Source organism: Apis laboriosa, unplaced genomic scaffold (genome assembly GCF_014066325.1).
Source record: "Apis laboriosa isolate Shangri-la unplaced genomic scaffold, ASM1406632v1 scaffold204_cov149, whole genome shotgun sequence".
In the NCBI taxonomy this organism is placed as follows: domain Eukaryota; kingdom Metazoa; phylum Arthropoda; class Insecta; order Hymenoptera; family Apidae; genus Apis; species Apis laboriosa.
In genome coordinates this window covers 451316-463735 of record NW_025222299.1, presented here as the reverse complement: position 1 = coordinate 463735, position 12420 = coordinate 451316, and the positions used below count along the sequence as shown (strand labels likewise).

The window sequence follows — 12420 nt, the reverse complement described above, 5'->3', positions numbered from 1 at the left end:
AGGAATATCGTCGTGCCGGTAGATTTCAAGAAACTCTGAAAGAAACGAAACGAAACGAAACGAAACGAAACGAAACGAAACGAAACGAGGAAAAAAAGAAAGAAAGAAAAAGGAGAACGAGACGAAGAAGAGGATGAAAGAATGATAAAAAGAGGGAAAAAACAGAGACAGAGAGAGAGAGAGAGAGAGAGAGAGAGAGAGAGAGAGAGAGAGAGAGAGAAGAGGGGAAAAAATGGCGGGAGGCAAGACGTTCCTCCATGCTCTCCTCCTTACATCTTTTCTACCTTTTTCTAGTATATATATATATATATATACACACACTTCTTTCCTTGGACTTTTTCCCTCTGGCTCGATAATAATTCCAGGGGAGCTTATTCGAGCACTTCCGGGGGATCGTCGGCACGAGGAGCGAACGTGGCGGATAAAATGCTACGGGAGGAGTTTAAAGCCGCCAACTTGAATTGCACTCTTCTTTTCTTTTCCACCGGGCAAAGTCTCGTGCAATAAAACAGAAGTTAACGGTGTCGACGGGAGTTAATGAAACGAGAAAGGGGTGTGGAGGAATGGCGGCCACCGAAAGGGGTGGGGAGAGGCGATTCGAAGATCGGATTTCGGGCAGCGATAATCGGGCAGAATTCGAGACGAAACGATTATTTTACCGAGGGATGTTCTTGGAACGATTATTGCCGTTGTTCTGAATTTGCTCTTTCCGAGATTATTGGGGATAGATTTGGATATTGGGAAAATTAAAGATAGGACGAGTGATTCTCGCGTAATTTGGGGGAATTTTTTTTAAACGCCAAAACCTTTTTTCTTTTTTGATTATTATCGTAAACCTGTATATCATTGTCTTTAATTCGAATTTAATCTTTTCAGATTGGATAAAAAAAGACAAGGAACGATTTGGATATTGGAAAAATTATTTTAGAAATTTAAAAATAATGTATATATTACTACAGTACGAATAATTTTAGCAAAATTAATATCGATATTTATTCAAAAGTGTAATAACAAATGTGTATTGTTATCAAAAGGAAAAAAATAAAGTTTCGCAATTCGTCATCTTGAATCTTAACCTTAATTACACACTTTCGTGTGAAGCAAAGAATTTGGCCAAAATCGAGTAAAGTCCATGCTCTTCACGCGATAAAACGGCATTCCAACGATCCGAGGCAACGAAGTAACGGCTCTCTCCGGTAAAAGCGGAGCGGCTGATTCGTCGAAACGGGAGTTGGGATCCAATCGGCGTTCACGTCCAGTTTCGCGCGATGAAACGTGAACGATAACGTGGTGTGCGGGCCTTTAATGAAAACGCTGAGATAGCGGAAACGGCCGCCGAAAAGTCGACTTCCGTTCCGCTGATAATCGCACGCGTGTTTGTGTTCCCGTGTTTTCTTCCAGCATAACGGAACGCGCGATAAATCGGGAACAAAAGTGCAGAACTGTAAATACAGCTCGTTAGAGGAAAAAGAGAGCTCTGATAAATCGGCTCTGAGAACTTTGTGGAAGGAGAAACTCTGGTAAAAGTGGGTTTTTTTAAATCGCGATTGAAAAAGGGCTCAGCGGTTCTCAACTTGCGATATTTCTTCGCTCTTATGGTATTGACGATACCCGTTTTTATCGACTCGGTTTTAATTTCGATACTTACATTTCCTTTCACGCGATAAAATTTTAAAATTTGGAATCCTATTGGTTTGGCTGGAATGAAGTTGGTTATCGCGCTTTTATTCTTGTTTAATGTCTCTTTTATTAAATATACGAAGATTTTTTTTTAAGAAACTTGAATAACGATGAAAAATAAAAAAAGAAAATTTACGAGTCGGTTACAGTAATCGATATCAATCTCGGTTACTGCCGCCATTTTATTTCCTCGGAGCCATGTAATAAAATGCGCTATATTCGAATAGAAAATAAAATTGTTTCTTTGAAATTGTATGTAAGTAAGATATTTTATTACATTTTTTTTATATAGAAATAAAAAATAATTGTAGATCTGTATTCACAGTTGATTAACAAAAGTATTTTATAATAAAATTATAAAATGCATATTTTTAAATATATAACTTCTTTAGATCGAGTTAAACTTTTTTTTCTTGAAATACAAATTGAAATTATAATACATATATTTATACATTATATTTGATATATAATATTTCACGGTATAAATTGAAATTATAATATAATTATCGATAATAATATTATAATTAATGTGGAAATTGTGTTTGAAACAGAATATTTCGGAGAAATTCTATAATAATACAAACTCCATGATATCGATTTCTACGTGTTAACAATCGTGTTCAACAACGAAAAAGCTAGAGCTAGGTAAAATAATTCAATTTCGTCTTTTGATAAAAATATATCTATCTATGTACAGAACAAGTGTAAAATTTTATAGTTGGACAGAGGGGTGAAAAATACTATTCCCAAGTCGTATCCGCTTGTTTCCACGGTATATTCGATAGTTTATGATTTATTTAATGGGAGAAACCATTTTTCTGGTACACGACCAATCCGTATACTTTATCGTTCGTTCCCGAGTGATGCAATATCTCCGGCAACCCTGACCAATAGCCTCTGAAAGTGCATTTTTTCCCCGCCCATCTAAGACTGAATCTTTCTCGTTGGAAATAAAATTTCACGATACGAAACGGAAACGAAACATAGAGAAGAACGCGGAAACTTTCTATTCGATCATCCGCAGTTACTTAAAAGATTGGAGTTGAAATTACGACTTTAAATTCCATGGTTGGATAATACGTTTATACGGGTTAACGTGAAAAGATGGATAATTGTTTCAAAGTTTTTTAAGTTTAAGAAATAAATATAAATGATAAGAAAAATATAATGATAATGATAATATTATTTTACAGGATATTTTTATATCCTATAAAGGTTGGTATATAAAATATTTATTTATTAGGTTATATTAGCAATTTTAGGTTTGGGTTAGATGTAACGAGATGCAGATTGTATCGTTCTATTTTTATCTCGTTTCGTCTAATGCAAACATAATAATTTAATAAAACAACTGATATTCTTTCGTATTAACTTTTTTATTCGTTTTGATTTTTAGAATTGACTCTTCACAGATATGTTAACACTCTGTGCAATATCTATTATTATTACATACATTGCAAGATTACGAATTTAATGAATACAAATCGACGAGTTTAAAGGCTAATAAACAATAAATAATTTCCAAATAATTCGTTCGTGTAACTTCTAGAGGTAATCTATTCGAACGAAATCATTTATAAAATATCCTTTCCATTTATTGAGATGAATAAATTTTCATAGGACATAGGGCACGTCAAAACATCCACGAGAACATCAATACTTTTTTTCCCTCCATTTTTCATTTCTTTTTTTTTTTTTCTCCTTTTTTTTTCAGCTAAAACTGGATCGTTGTCAGAGGCATATAGTTGTCAGGCTAGAAACACCTGTCGTCATCGAACCATTTCTCTCGATTTGACCAGATTCTGATTGGCTGAAATTTTTCGACCGATCCTATCATTGATAATAAAGCCGAAAATTCGTATATACACAGTAAGCATTGAAGCGGATTTGATTAAAAATTATGGAACGGAAGAAAATTTTTCATTATTTAAAATTTTAATTCTTTTTAACAGCTTATTAAAAATCTTCTGTATAAAACGTATAATATAGTGATGGATTATTAAAACGTTATCAAATATTTGCATTCTGTTTCTCAAGAATCTTAGAAGAATCAAAAATATTTATAAAACGATTAAAAAAATGTTTGGTTTCTGAATATATAAATTAAAGGGATAAGTGTGAAAAAAGACCAAATATAATAAACCAAATATAAGTACATAAATACATCTCAGGACATTGTTCAGTTATTTATAATCAAGAAAAATTATTAAAAAAATTGATCCGATAAATAGCTTAAAGAAATAAATATATAGAAGATAAATATAAAACAGGTAAGTATAATAAATTTAGAAATTAGAATTAATTAAAATGATTAAAAAATGTTTTGTTCTTGAAAATATAATATCAAAATAAAGTAAATATAAAGGTGAAAATAAAGGTAAGTATATTAAAGTCTAAAAATTTGATACCACTTCCTTTTTAGTTACATTCTCCTATAAAAAATCAATTTGAAAAAACTTAGTCAGATTTTCGATTTCGTATTAGGAGAATATAATAAGGAGATGGAAAAATTTTTTGACAAATTTTAAATTTAGCAATTTTTGGCCAAAAATACGATTTTGTATTAGGAGAACATAAGTTAAAAGGAGATCTTTTTCCAAGAATTTTTCCAAGAATTTTAGCAGTTCCTGGAAATAACATCAAATTCCTAGAACTTCTATAATTCTTGGAAATAACACAATATTCTTGGAATTATCGAAACTCTTGAGCGAACGAAATTTACAATTAATTTTTCGTCTTTGTTTTAGAAGAACATAAGTTAATAGAAGATTGCTCACACTAATTTAAACACCATGAGAATTAGACCGATCAGCAACATGATTCTCAAGAAGATTTATTCATCAGCAGCCCTTACATCAATGAGATTCAGCATCTTCAAGTTGAAAATGAAGTGCCAAGACAACATACAATCAGGACCAACCAACATATATATAAATGTGATATAGTTATATAAATATAAATTATATATGTAATGTAATGTAAAATAATTGTATATGTAATGTAAATTTAATATTTAATAAACATATACTGTACATATATTTCCTATTTTTTTTTAATTTCTTCCTTCATTTTCCTATTCCTAAAAAATTTCTCGTCCAAATTTGCGACTTTTGAACAGGAGAATATGATATGCAAGGAAGTGGCACGAAAAAATTTCAACAGAGACCAATTTCTTAAAGTTTCTCGTCCAAATTTCCGACTTTTGAACAGGAGAATATGATACGCAAGGAGGTGGCACGAAAAATTTTTCGACAGAGACCAATTTCTTAAAGTTTCTCGCCCAAATTTCCGACTTTTGAACAGGAGAATATGATACGCAAGGAGGTGGCACGAAAAATTTTTCGACAGAGACCAATTTCTTAAAGTTTCTCGCCCAAATTTCCGACTTTTGAACAGGAGAATATGATACGCAAGGAGGTGGCACGAAAAATTTTTCGACAGAGACCAATTTCTTAAAGTTTCTCGTCCAAATTTCCGACTTTTGATTGAAATATTTATGTTATTATGATTATTTTTTGAATTTGTAAAATTATTCTAATTGATATTTCAAATTATTGTAAAGAAATTAATCTTATGATGTAAAGGAATTTTTAATAATTTATGTGGGATTTTTTTTTAAAGCTGTAATATATGGATTATTTTTTGATTTTAACAGGAAAAAGGGAATATGGAATTTATAATGGTAGAGGATGAATTGATAGGTATAAAATATAAAATAACATATAAAAAGAAAAATGAAAAGCTTTATTATATAAATGCTTGTACATATAGTAGTATACATACATCTATACATATAAATATACTTCTAGATAAAATCAATATTCATATGTATAATATTTTATGATTTAAAATAAATATACATATGATGAAATTTTTCTTATAAAAATTTTATAATAAAATGATATTTTATTAATTGAACAATTTACAATATACTTAATAATTATTAGCATTTAGACACGAATATATTTAAGAATAAAATTCGAATAATCAAAGTTATACATTAGAGTAATTTTCATTCTTAATAATTTTTCAGAGTTTTATTCTCAAACATATTCGTGCTATTACAATTAAAATACAAAATCTTATTACATATTCTTATTCTTACATTCTAATATATATTATATATACATATATACATATTCTTAATTATTTCTTAATTACTTATATTCTAATTGGCTTCACTTCATCTGAATTCGCATCACAGGTGATTTCTCGATAATGCAGCGTCTTTTCTCTCGCACGATGTGTCAATTATCATTCATAATAACACGAAGGGATATTCAGATCGTTCATTATTTAAAGGCTGACAACGGCGGTGGTTTATTCGGCATTAAACAAGCAGTTTTGATTAATTACCATTTTGCTCGCTCGAATTTCCATACGGGAATGGAATTAATTATTCGCTAGATTGTTCATCGATAATGCGCATTCGAATTTTTAACTCCTTTGCACGGGGGATGGGTATTTTCATCCAGAAACGCATTAACGTTCTTGTTTCTCGTGGTAATGGCAATAATTTGCAAATAATTTCGTCGATAAAAATGTTCGCGACACATTTTTCTTCCTTTTTTTTTTTTTTTTTTTTCTAATAGGCAACCAGTTGAAGATTTGTGCTTTTTCCATTACTGCTGTGCTCTCCTTTGATGCACGTTTGAGCAAATAAGTGACGATTATTCGACGATATTTATGATAAATTAATTAATTTTACATGCTGTATAATATTGATGAAATGAAATAGTGTATTGGATTATTGGAACAATAATTTGCAAGCTAGTTTGAATATTAATTAGATACGAATCCATCTATTGTATCAGAAACAAATTAAAATGTTTAATTTATACGTAAAATTATTAAATTGATTTAAACATCTTTCATAAATTCACAATAATGTAAAATTCCTTTACTTAGCACCATCCAACATCCTGCAATCATTATACAATTAAATTTTAAAAAAAAAATACAATACAATTGTAAATATGAACATTCAATACATATTAAATACTTACCCCTAAAAATATTTTTCTTGCCAGGAACAAATATTTAAATACAGTCATACAACTTTTTCTCTACAATCCTTATTCCTTTAACATATCATCACATCTATGGTAATAACAAATCCATCGAAAATATTTCGTTAAATTCCCAATACTGCCAGATAAATATTCAATGTAATATGTACTGTGTACTATGTACTGTGTACTGTAAAGAAACTAAAACACAAAGCGTTTCTTTAAAAAAGTCAAAAAACTCACCTTGCACGATTCACCATTTATCGGTGAATTATATTCATGGTACGCCAGAACACGAGGCAATGAAATCGCATTCTGGATGACGACAGATAGCCGTACACTGTCTGGGAGACGAAGCGATGCTGCGCAGGTGGTTGGTCTACGACCCCCGTCAGAGGGTGCAAGGATGGAGGTTCGCCTCGTATATGCTGCTGCACTCGAACGCGCTTCACCTTGCGTTGAACGTGGTCATCCAGCTGGTGCTGGCCACCCCTCTCGAGGTGAGTTAATCAGACTAATTGCCTACCTTTGGCTGGCCACCCTTTACGGCGACCTCCCGCAATGTGTATCCTTCGGTAGACCGATCGATCCGTGTCCATTGAATTCAAAAATGATTTCCTTCTTTGAAATTTCTTTTTCCTTATTTTACGATATTAGCTAGATTAAAAACGCCGTCAGGATTTGCGTGGATTTTCCAATGGACCCTAAATTATTATGGACTTTTATAAATTATAATAAAGATTTATTTATATAGATACTTACGTCTCTCTTTGTAAAATCTGTATAAATTTTTATTGTTCTTGAATTTATTATAACGTAAAATTGGAATTTTTGATAATTTATAATAATTCTTACATTAATTTCTTTCGATATCCTTCAATTTTTCTTTTCAACATCTTTGGCCAAAGTTCTTTTAATTGAAATTTTTATGGAAAGACGAAAAATTCTATTTTTATTTGTATTAGCGAAGCATTCTCTGTTAAACTATTTATTACAAGAAATTCTTCTAATGGCATGGAAAATGTATGGGAGGAAAGAAATTATCGATGATCATAGGTGGAACAAGGTCGAATAGGAGTGGCAACCATCTATTTAGGAGGTGGCGTTTGCGGAGCACTCGGGGCATCTCTTCTTCAGCCAAGCCTCTTCTTGGTTGGTGCTTCGGCAGGTGTATATGCCTTACTTACCAGCCATCTTGCACACCTTTATTTGGTAAGTTACAAAAAATATTGCTAATTACCATTATGATATTGTGAAACATGCTTCATTGAGCATCTCCTCAAAATTGTAAAATTATCATTATATATGTAACAAATTTCTTTTCCTTTCTATTATTGATTTTAAAAGTATTTTCAATTTAATTTTCTCTTTTATTGCTGGAAATCCTCTTTTAAAACGTTCCTCCAAGACATTCATCATTCAATTCAAGCGTTTCTCCAAATTTTTCCAGAAGAATTTTTCTGGAATAAAAAATTTAAAAAATTATTAATTTTACTTAATTTAATTAATTTCTTAAAAACTTCCTTAATAATCTCAATCCAATTTCATCGTTCGTTTATTCATCACAACTCATAAACCATTGAACAACAAAATTCATCTATGTATTCCATCTCTAATTTCCAGTGTCACGGAGAGCTCCGTTATGCCGGCTGGCGGCTAGGCGCGGTACTACTCTTAGCCAGTGCGGACGTTGCTTCACTGCCAATCCCAGCCCTTCTGGGTTGCGGTCGAGTCGGTTGGGCCGCGCATGTAGCTGGTGCACTGGCAGGACCTCTTCTGGGGCTGGCTGTGTTCCCAAATCAGAGCAAAAAGGACGCAAGGGGACGACGATTCGTCAGATTCGTTCGCCTCTTATCCGCCATCAGCGTGATGCTCCTCGTCGTAGGCGCCATCTTGGGCAACATCTACCTGATCGCTCTTCCACAACTGAGAAAACCATCCTGACAGAGGATCGAGCTGCTCGTCAAGCTCTGCAGACGATCCTTCCTTATCGTCAAGATCAGGGAAGCCGCCGAGAGCGTTTTCGAGTAGGTTCTCGCCAATCTTATCTCTTTGGAATGGGAATATTTGCCACGTTATTTGGACCCAGGGAGAAAATTGGAATCGTGTGAAATTGTGAGAAGAAGGATTCGAGGATGAAATCTGAGATGTGGATCTTTGAATTTTGAAAATTCTTGGAAATATTGTGGATTATTAATAAATAAGGAAATTTTTTACAAGGTGTGGATCGGTTGGAAGTGACATGGTGCTGATAGTTTGGAAATGATTAAGAAGAAAGATTTCGGAATTGAATGGAGTAAGGAATTAATTTATAAATTGAACTTGGAAGAAATCTTGGAAGAATAAAAGATATTGAAAAGAGTTGTATAACTTGAACTTTGAGAATAAACAGTAACGAACAAACGATGTGCATTTAATTATAAAAAGAAAAGACATTCTGAAAAATTAGAAGAGACACGAAGAAAAGATAGTGTCTCTGAAAAATCCATTGATTTTTACTGCTTACAAAAAAAACTGCCACAAGAGAACCATCCATCAACCAAACAATTTCTCCCTCTCGAAAGAAGATAGTAATAAAAATGGAAAAAACAAGATCAATCGATCAACCAGAAAAAAAAGAGAAAAGAGAAGAGACATGAGAGGAACCTAAACGATTCTTACCGAAAAAAAAGGAAACAAAAGAAAATTGGCTGGTAGAATTCCAGGTAGCTCGATTGAAGTTTCTTTGAATGTATCGACAGGAATGATCGAGAATCCTCTTTTCGAGAGAACCACAACATCATCGTGTCCACGTTTTTAGAATATCTCCTTTAGAAGATCTAACTCTTTTCATCTTTACTTTGTGATGTATTTTCGATTTGAAAAGAGAAATCTATGTTGGCCAAACTGTCTCTAATAGTGAGATTACGGTGATTTGTGACGGTGTTTTTTCAAACTTTGACGAATCGTCGTCGTTCAAACGATGAATGGACATTTACAAACCGCAAAAATTGTTTGCTGGACCGCGATTATTTTGTCAATATGATCGATAAAGATGATTTTGATAGATAAAAATGGTGACTGAAGAAGTTTGATTATGTTTGACGATATTTATGTGTACTTCTGGTGTATGAAAAGAAGGAATTGAAATAACTCGATCGATATGGAACTGTGCAATGATTTGATCTATTTAATTGTTCAGTGAATGGACAGAGAAATAAGTGCAGAAGTTAAAGAAACTGGATTATTTGAAAAAATGGATTTGGTATTCTGGCCAAAAGTTTGGAATTACCAAGTGTCCCTTAAGAAATTGAAAAAGAGAATCGACTTAGAAATTTTATTATATGAAAATTTTTCAAAAGCCTTTAAAGAAATAAAGAAAATTACTATTGATACACGTAATTACACAATTTTCAATTTAATTCAACGTAGGAGAGTGATTTTAAATTTTTGGCCTTAACTTTCGATGACTGATGAAAAAGGATTTTGAAAGCAAAAGTTAAATTCTTGAAGAATCCTCTAATGGATCCACGTGCTTCTTTGCTGAGCATTCGAAGAAAAGTTAAAAGTTTCTTCTTTTTCAAACGAAGGAAGTGTTAAAAAAAAGTGTCGAGAAAATCGAAGAAATTAGTATGTTTAATACTGATCGTACTAGAATTGTTGAGTGACAAAAAAGAGAGAGATCAAAGATTTGAGACTTTGTTTGAAAAAATGTTTTCTCGTGAATAAGTGGATGATGAAGACTGATATGACAAAGTTGGAAGAACGTTAAATGGTCAGAATGATTTTGTTGTTGAATCGAAACGTTCGGAACAATGACAGGAAAGAATTGATAGCGAACGATGTCGATCGACGAGATAATTGTTGAAGTGACGAGTGTACAATCGACTAGCAGTAAGCCTGAAATCCGTTGATTGGTAAAATATCGCTAGGCCGTTGTCCCTGATTGTGTGAAAACCGATGAACAGAAGAGATATAATAATTATATTTTTTTTTTCCAAATTTTTTATAATTTATTTCATTCAATAATTTTCCTCATTTTCTAATATCTTTCCATTATTGAAAAATTATTATTCCAATTAAAAAATAACTATTGTTATCAATTAATATACTTAATCTATATACAATATTTATATAAAGATTATTAACATTTTATAATTTTAATATAATTCTTAATATTTTTATTAACTTCTTTAAAAAGAATTTTAATACCTTAGCAATTTTTAAATTTGATTTCTCCTTCTCAATTAAAACAATCTGTACATAACATTCAACTATAGATATAAATATTAACAAACATTTTCTTAATTCCATATATCATATTTAAATACAGTTCAATTTTATTATAATTTTTAATATTCTTAAATTTTTTTAAAAACTTCTTAAATTATCATATTAAAAAAGAAAACGAACTTCGGTTCATTCGATTTTTCCACAAATTCAGGAACATTAATTAATAAGAACGTTCTAAAATAATTCTTCGCTATAGACTACCAATTAAAATAGGGATAAGTATTCGGTATTTAATGACGGCTGCAAACGATAAATTCCCCTCGTCGCTCGTTCCTTTCCTCCAACTGATCCCATGGATGAAATCTGGCAAAAATTGGACGAGAAATGCATTTTCAGAATCGACACAACGATGCTTTCTTGGTCGAGGTGGATGGTCGTTGACATCGAGGACGTCGTTGTCGTCGAAGATGACGCGTGAGAACGACCTGATTTCCTTCTGAAAAATCGTACGACTATCTTTTATCAATTTTATGCGTCTCGTATAACACTTTTAGTATTATATAGTTCAATTTTTGCATAGTTGAATGGATTTTATGAATCGTTTCGATTCGAATTTCGATTTACGTGTATTGGAAATTTTAATATTTTTATTAAATTTAATTCGACTGAGAATATCGTACGATTTTTGGATATTTGATATCTAATCTTTTGCGTTCTGATTCTTTATCGATTTATATCAAGTCATGATAAGAGTGATTTTATAATTTAAAAATTAGTTAAAATTTGGAAAAAGTCTTATATTTAAAATATAGGATGAAAATTTCTATTCCAAAAATGTCGATGCCTAAATTTTGTATTTCTATAAATTAAGAAATGACTTTTTTCTAAAAAGTACAAAAACGAAGCCAATATCTCTGAAAAAGGGATCAAAATTAATTTTAAAACACTGCCAATATTCCGTCCTTTTACAATACAGGCTTAAACACAATTCCAATAAAGAAGGTAGACAGAAAGAATTTTTCCACTATTGTATCATCAAATTTTTATATCTTCGTATCTTATTATTATAAATATCCTTTACATTGAATTTTTCCTTTATTATTTACCAATTTTTCCAATTTCCATATTCCATACATATCTTTTATATTGTTTTCTTTATATATAACGTTCTTCTTTCACGGAATATTCTCCATTTTCATATTTTAAAAGTTACTATTATATATATATATATATATATACATACATATTTTTCCTTCCAGATATAGAATTTTTCCTTTCTCACACGATATTGTTACACGTCCATGTCTCTCTTCGCATGCAGAATTTTTCATTAAACCAAACCTTCTGATTTTCATGTAATTTATCATCATGAATATTTTAATCGGAAGGACAAGATTCATTTTTATTTTTCGATCCAAAAATTTTTGTGAAATTCAAATTCATGACACGCGCATCCCCCCTCTATCCAATATAAAGAATAAGAAAGAGAAAAGGTAAGGGAATGAAAAGAAGGATGAGT

The 12420-nt window shown here is 31.4% G+C and overlaps 1 protein-coding gene across 3 annotated transcripts in view; it reads left to right on the top strand.

The window, feature by feature from the left end:
- Positions 1-9033, top strand: part of LOC122712646 (protein rhomboid) — a 149174-nt gene extending 140141 nt beyond the window's left edge. For all 3 annotated transcript variants that reach the window (XM_043932449.1, XM_043932448.1, XM_043932447.1), the window contains exons 3-5: positions 7019-7189; positions 7746-7901; positions 8313-9033. In XM_043932449.1, coding sequence (XP_043788384.1) covers positions 7019-7189; positions 7746-7901; positions 8313-8633 — 648 coding nt within the window. In that variant the 3' untranslated portion in view covers positions 8634-9033. The remainder of the gene's footprint in view (positions 1-7018; positions 7190-7745; positions 7902-8312) is intronic.
- The last annotated feature ends 3387 nt before the right edge of the window (positions 9034-12420 follow it).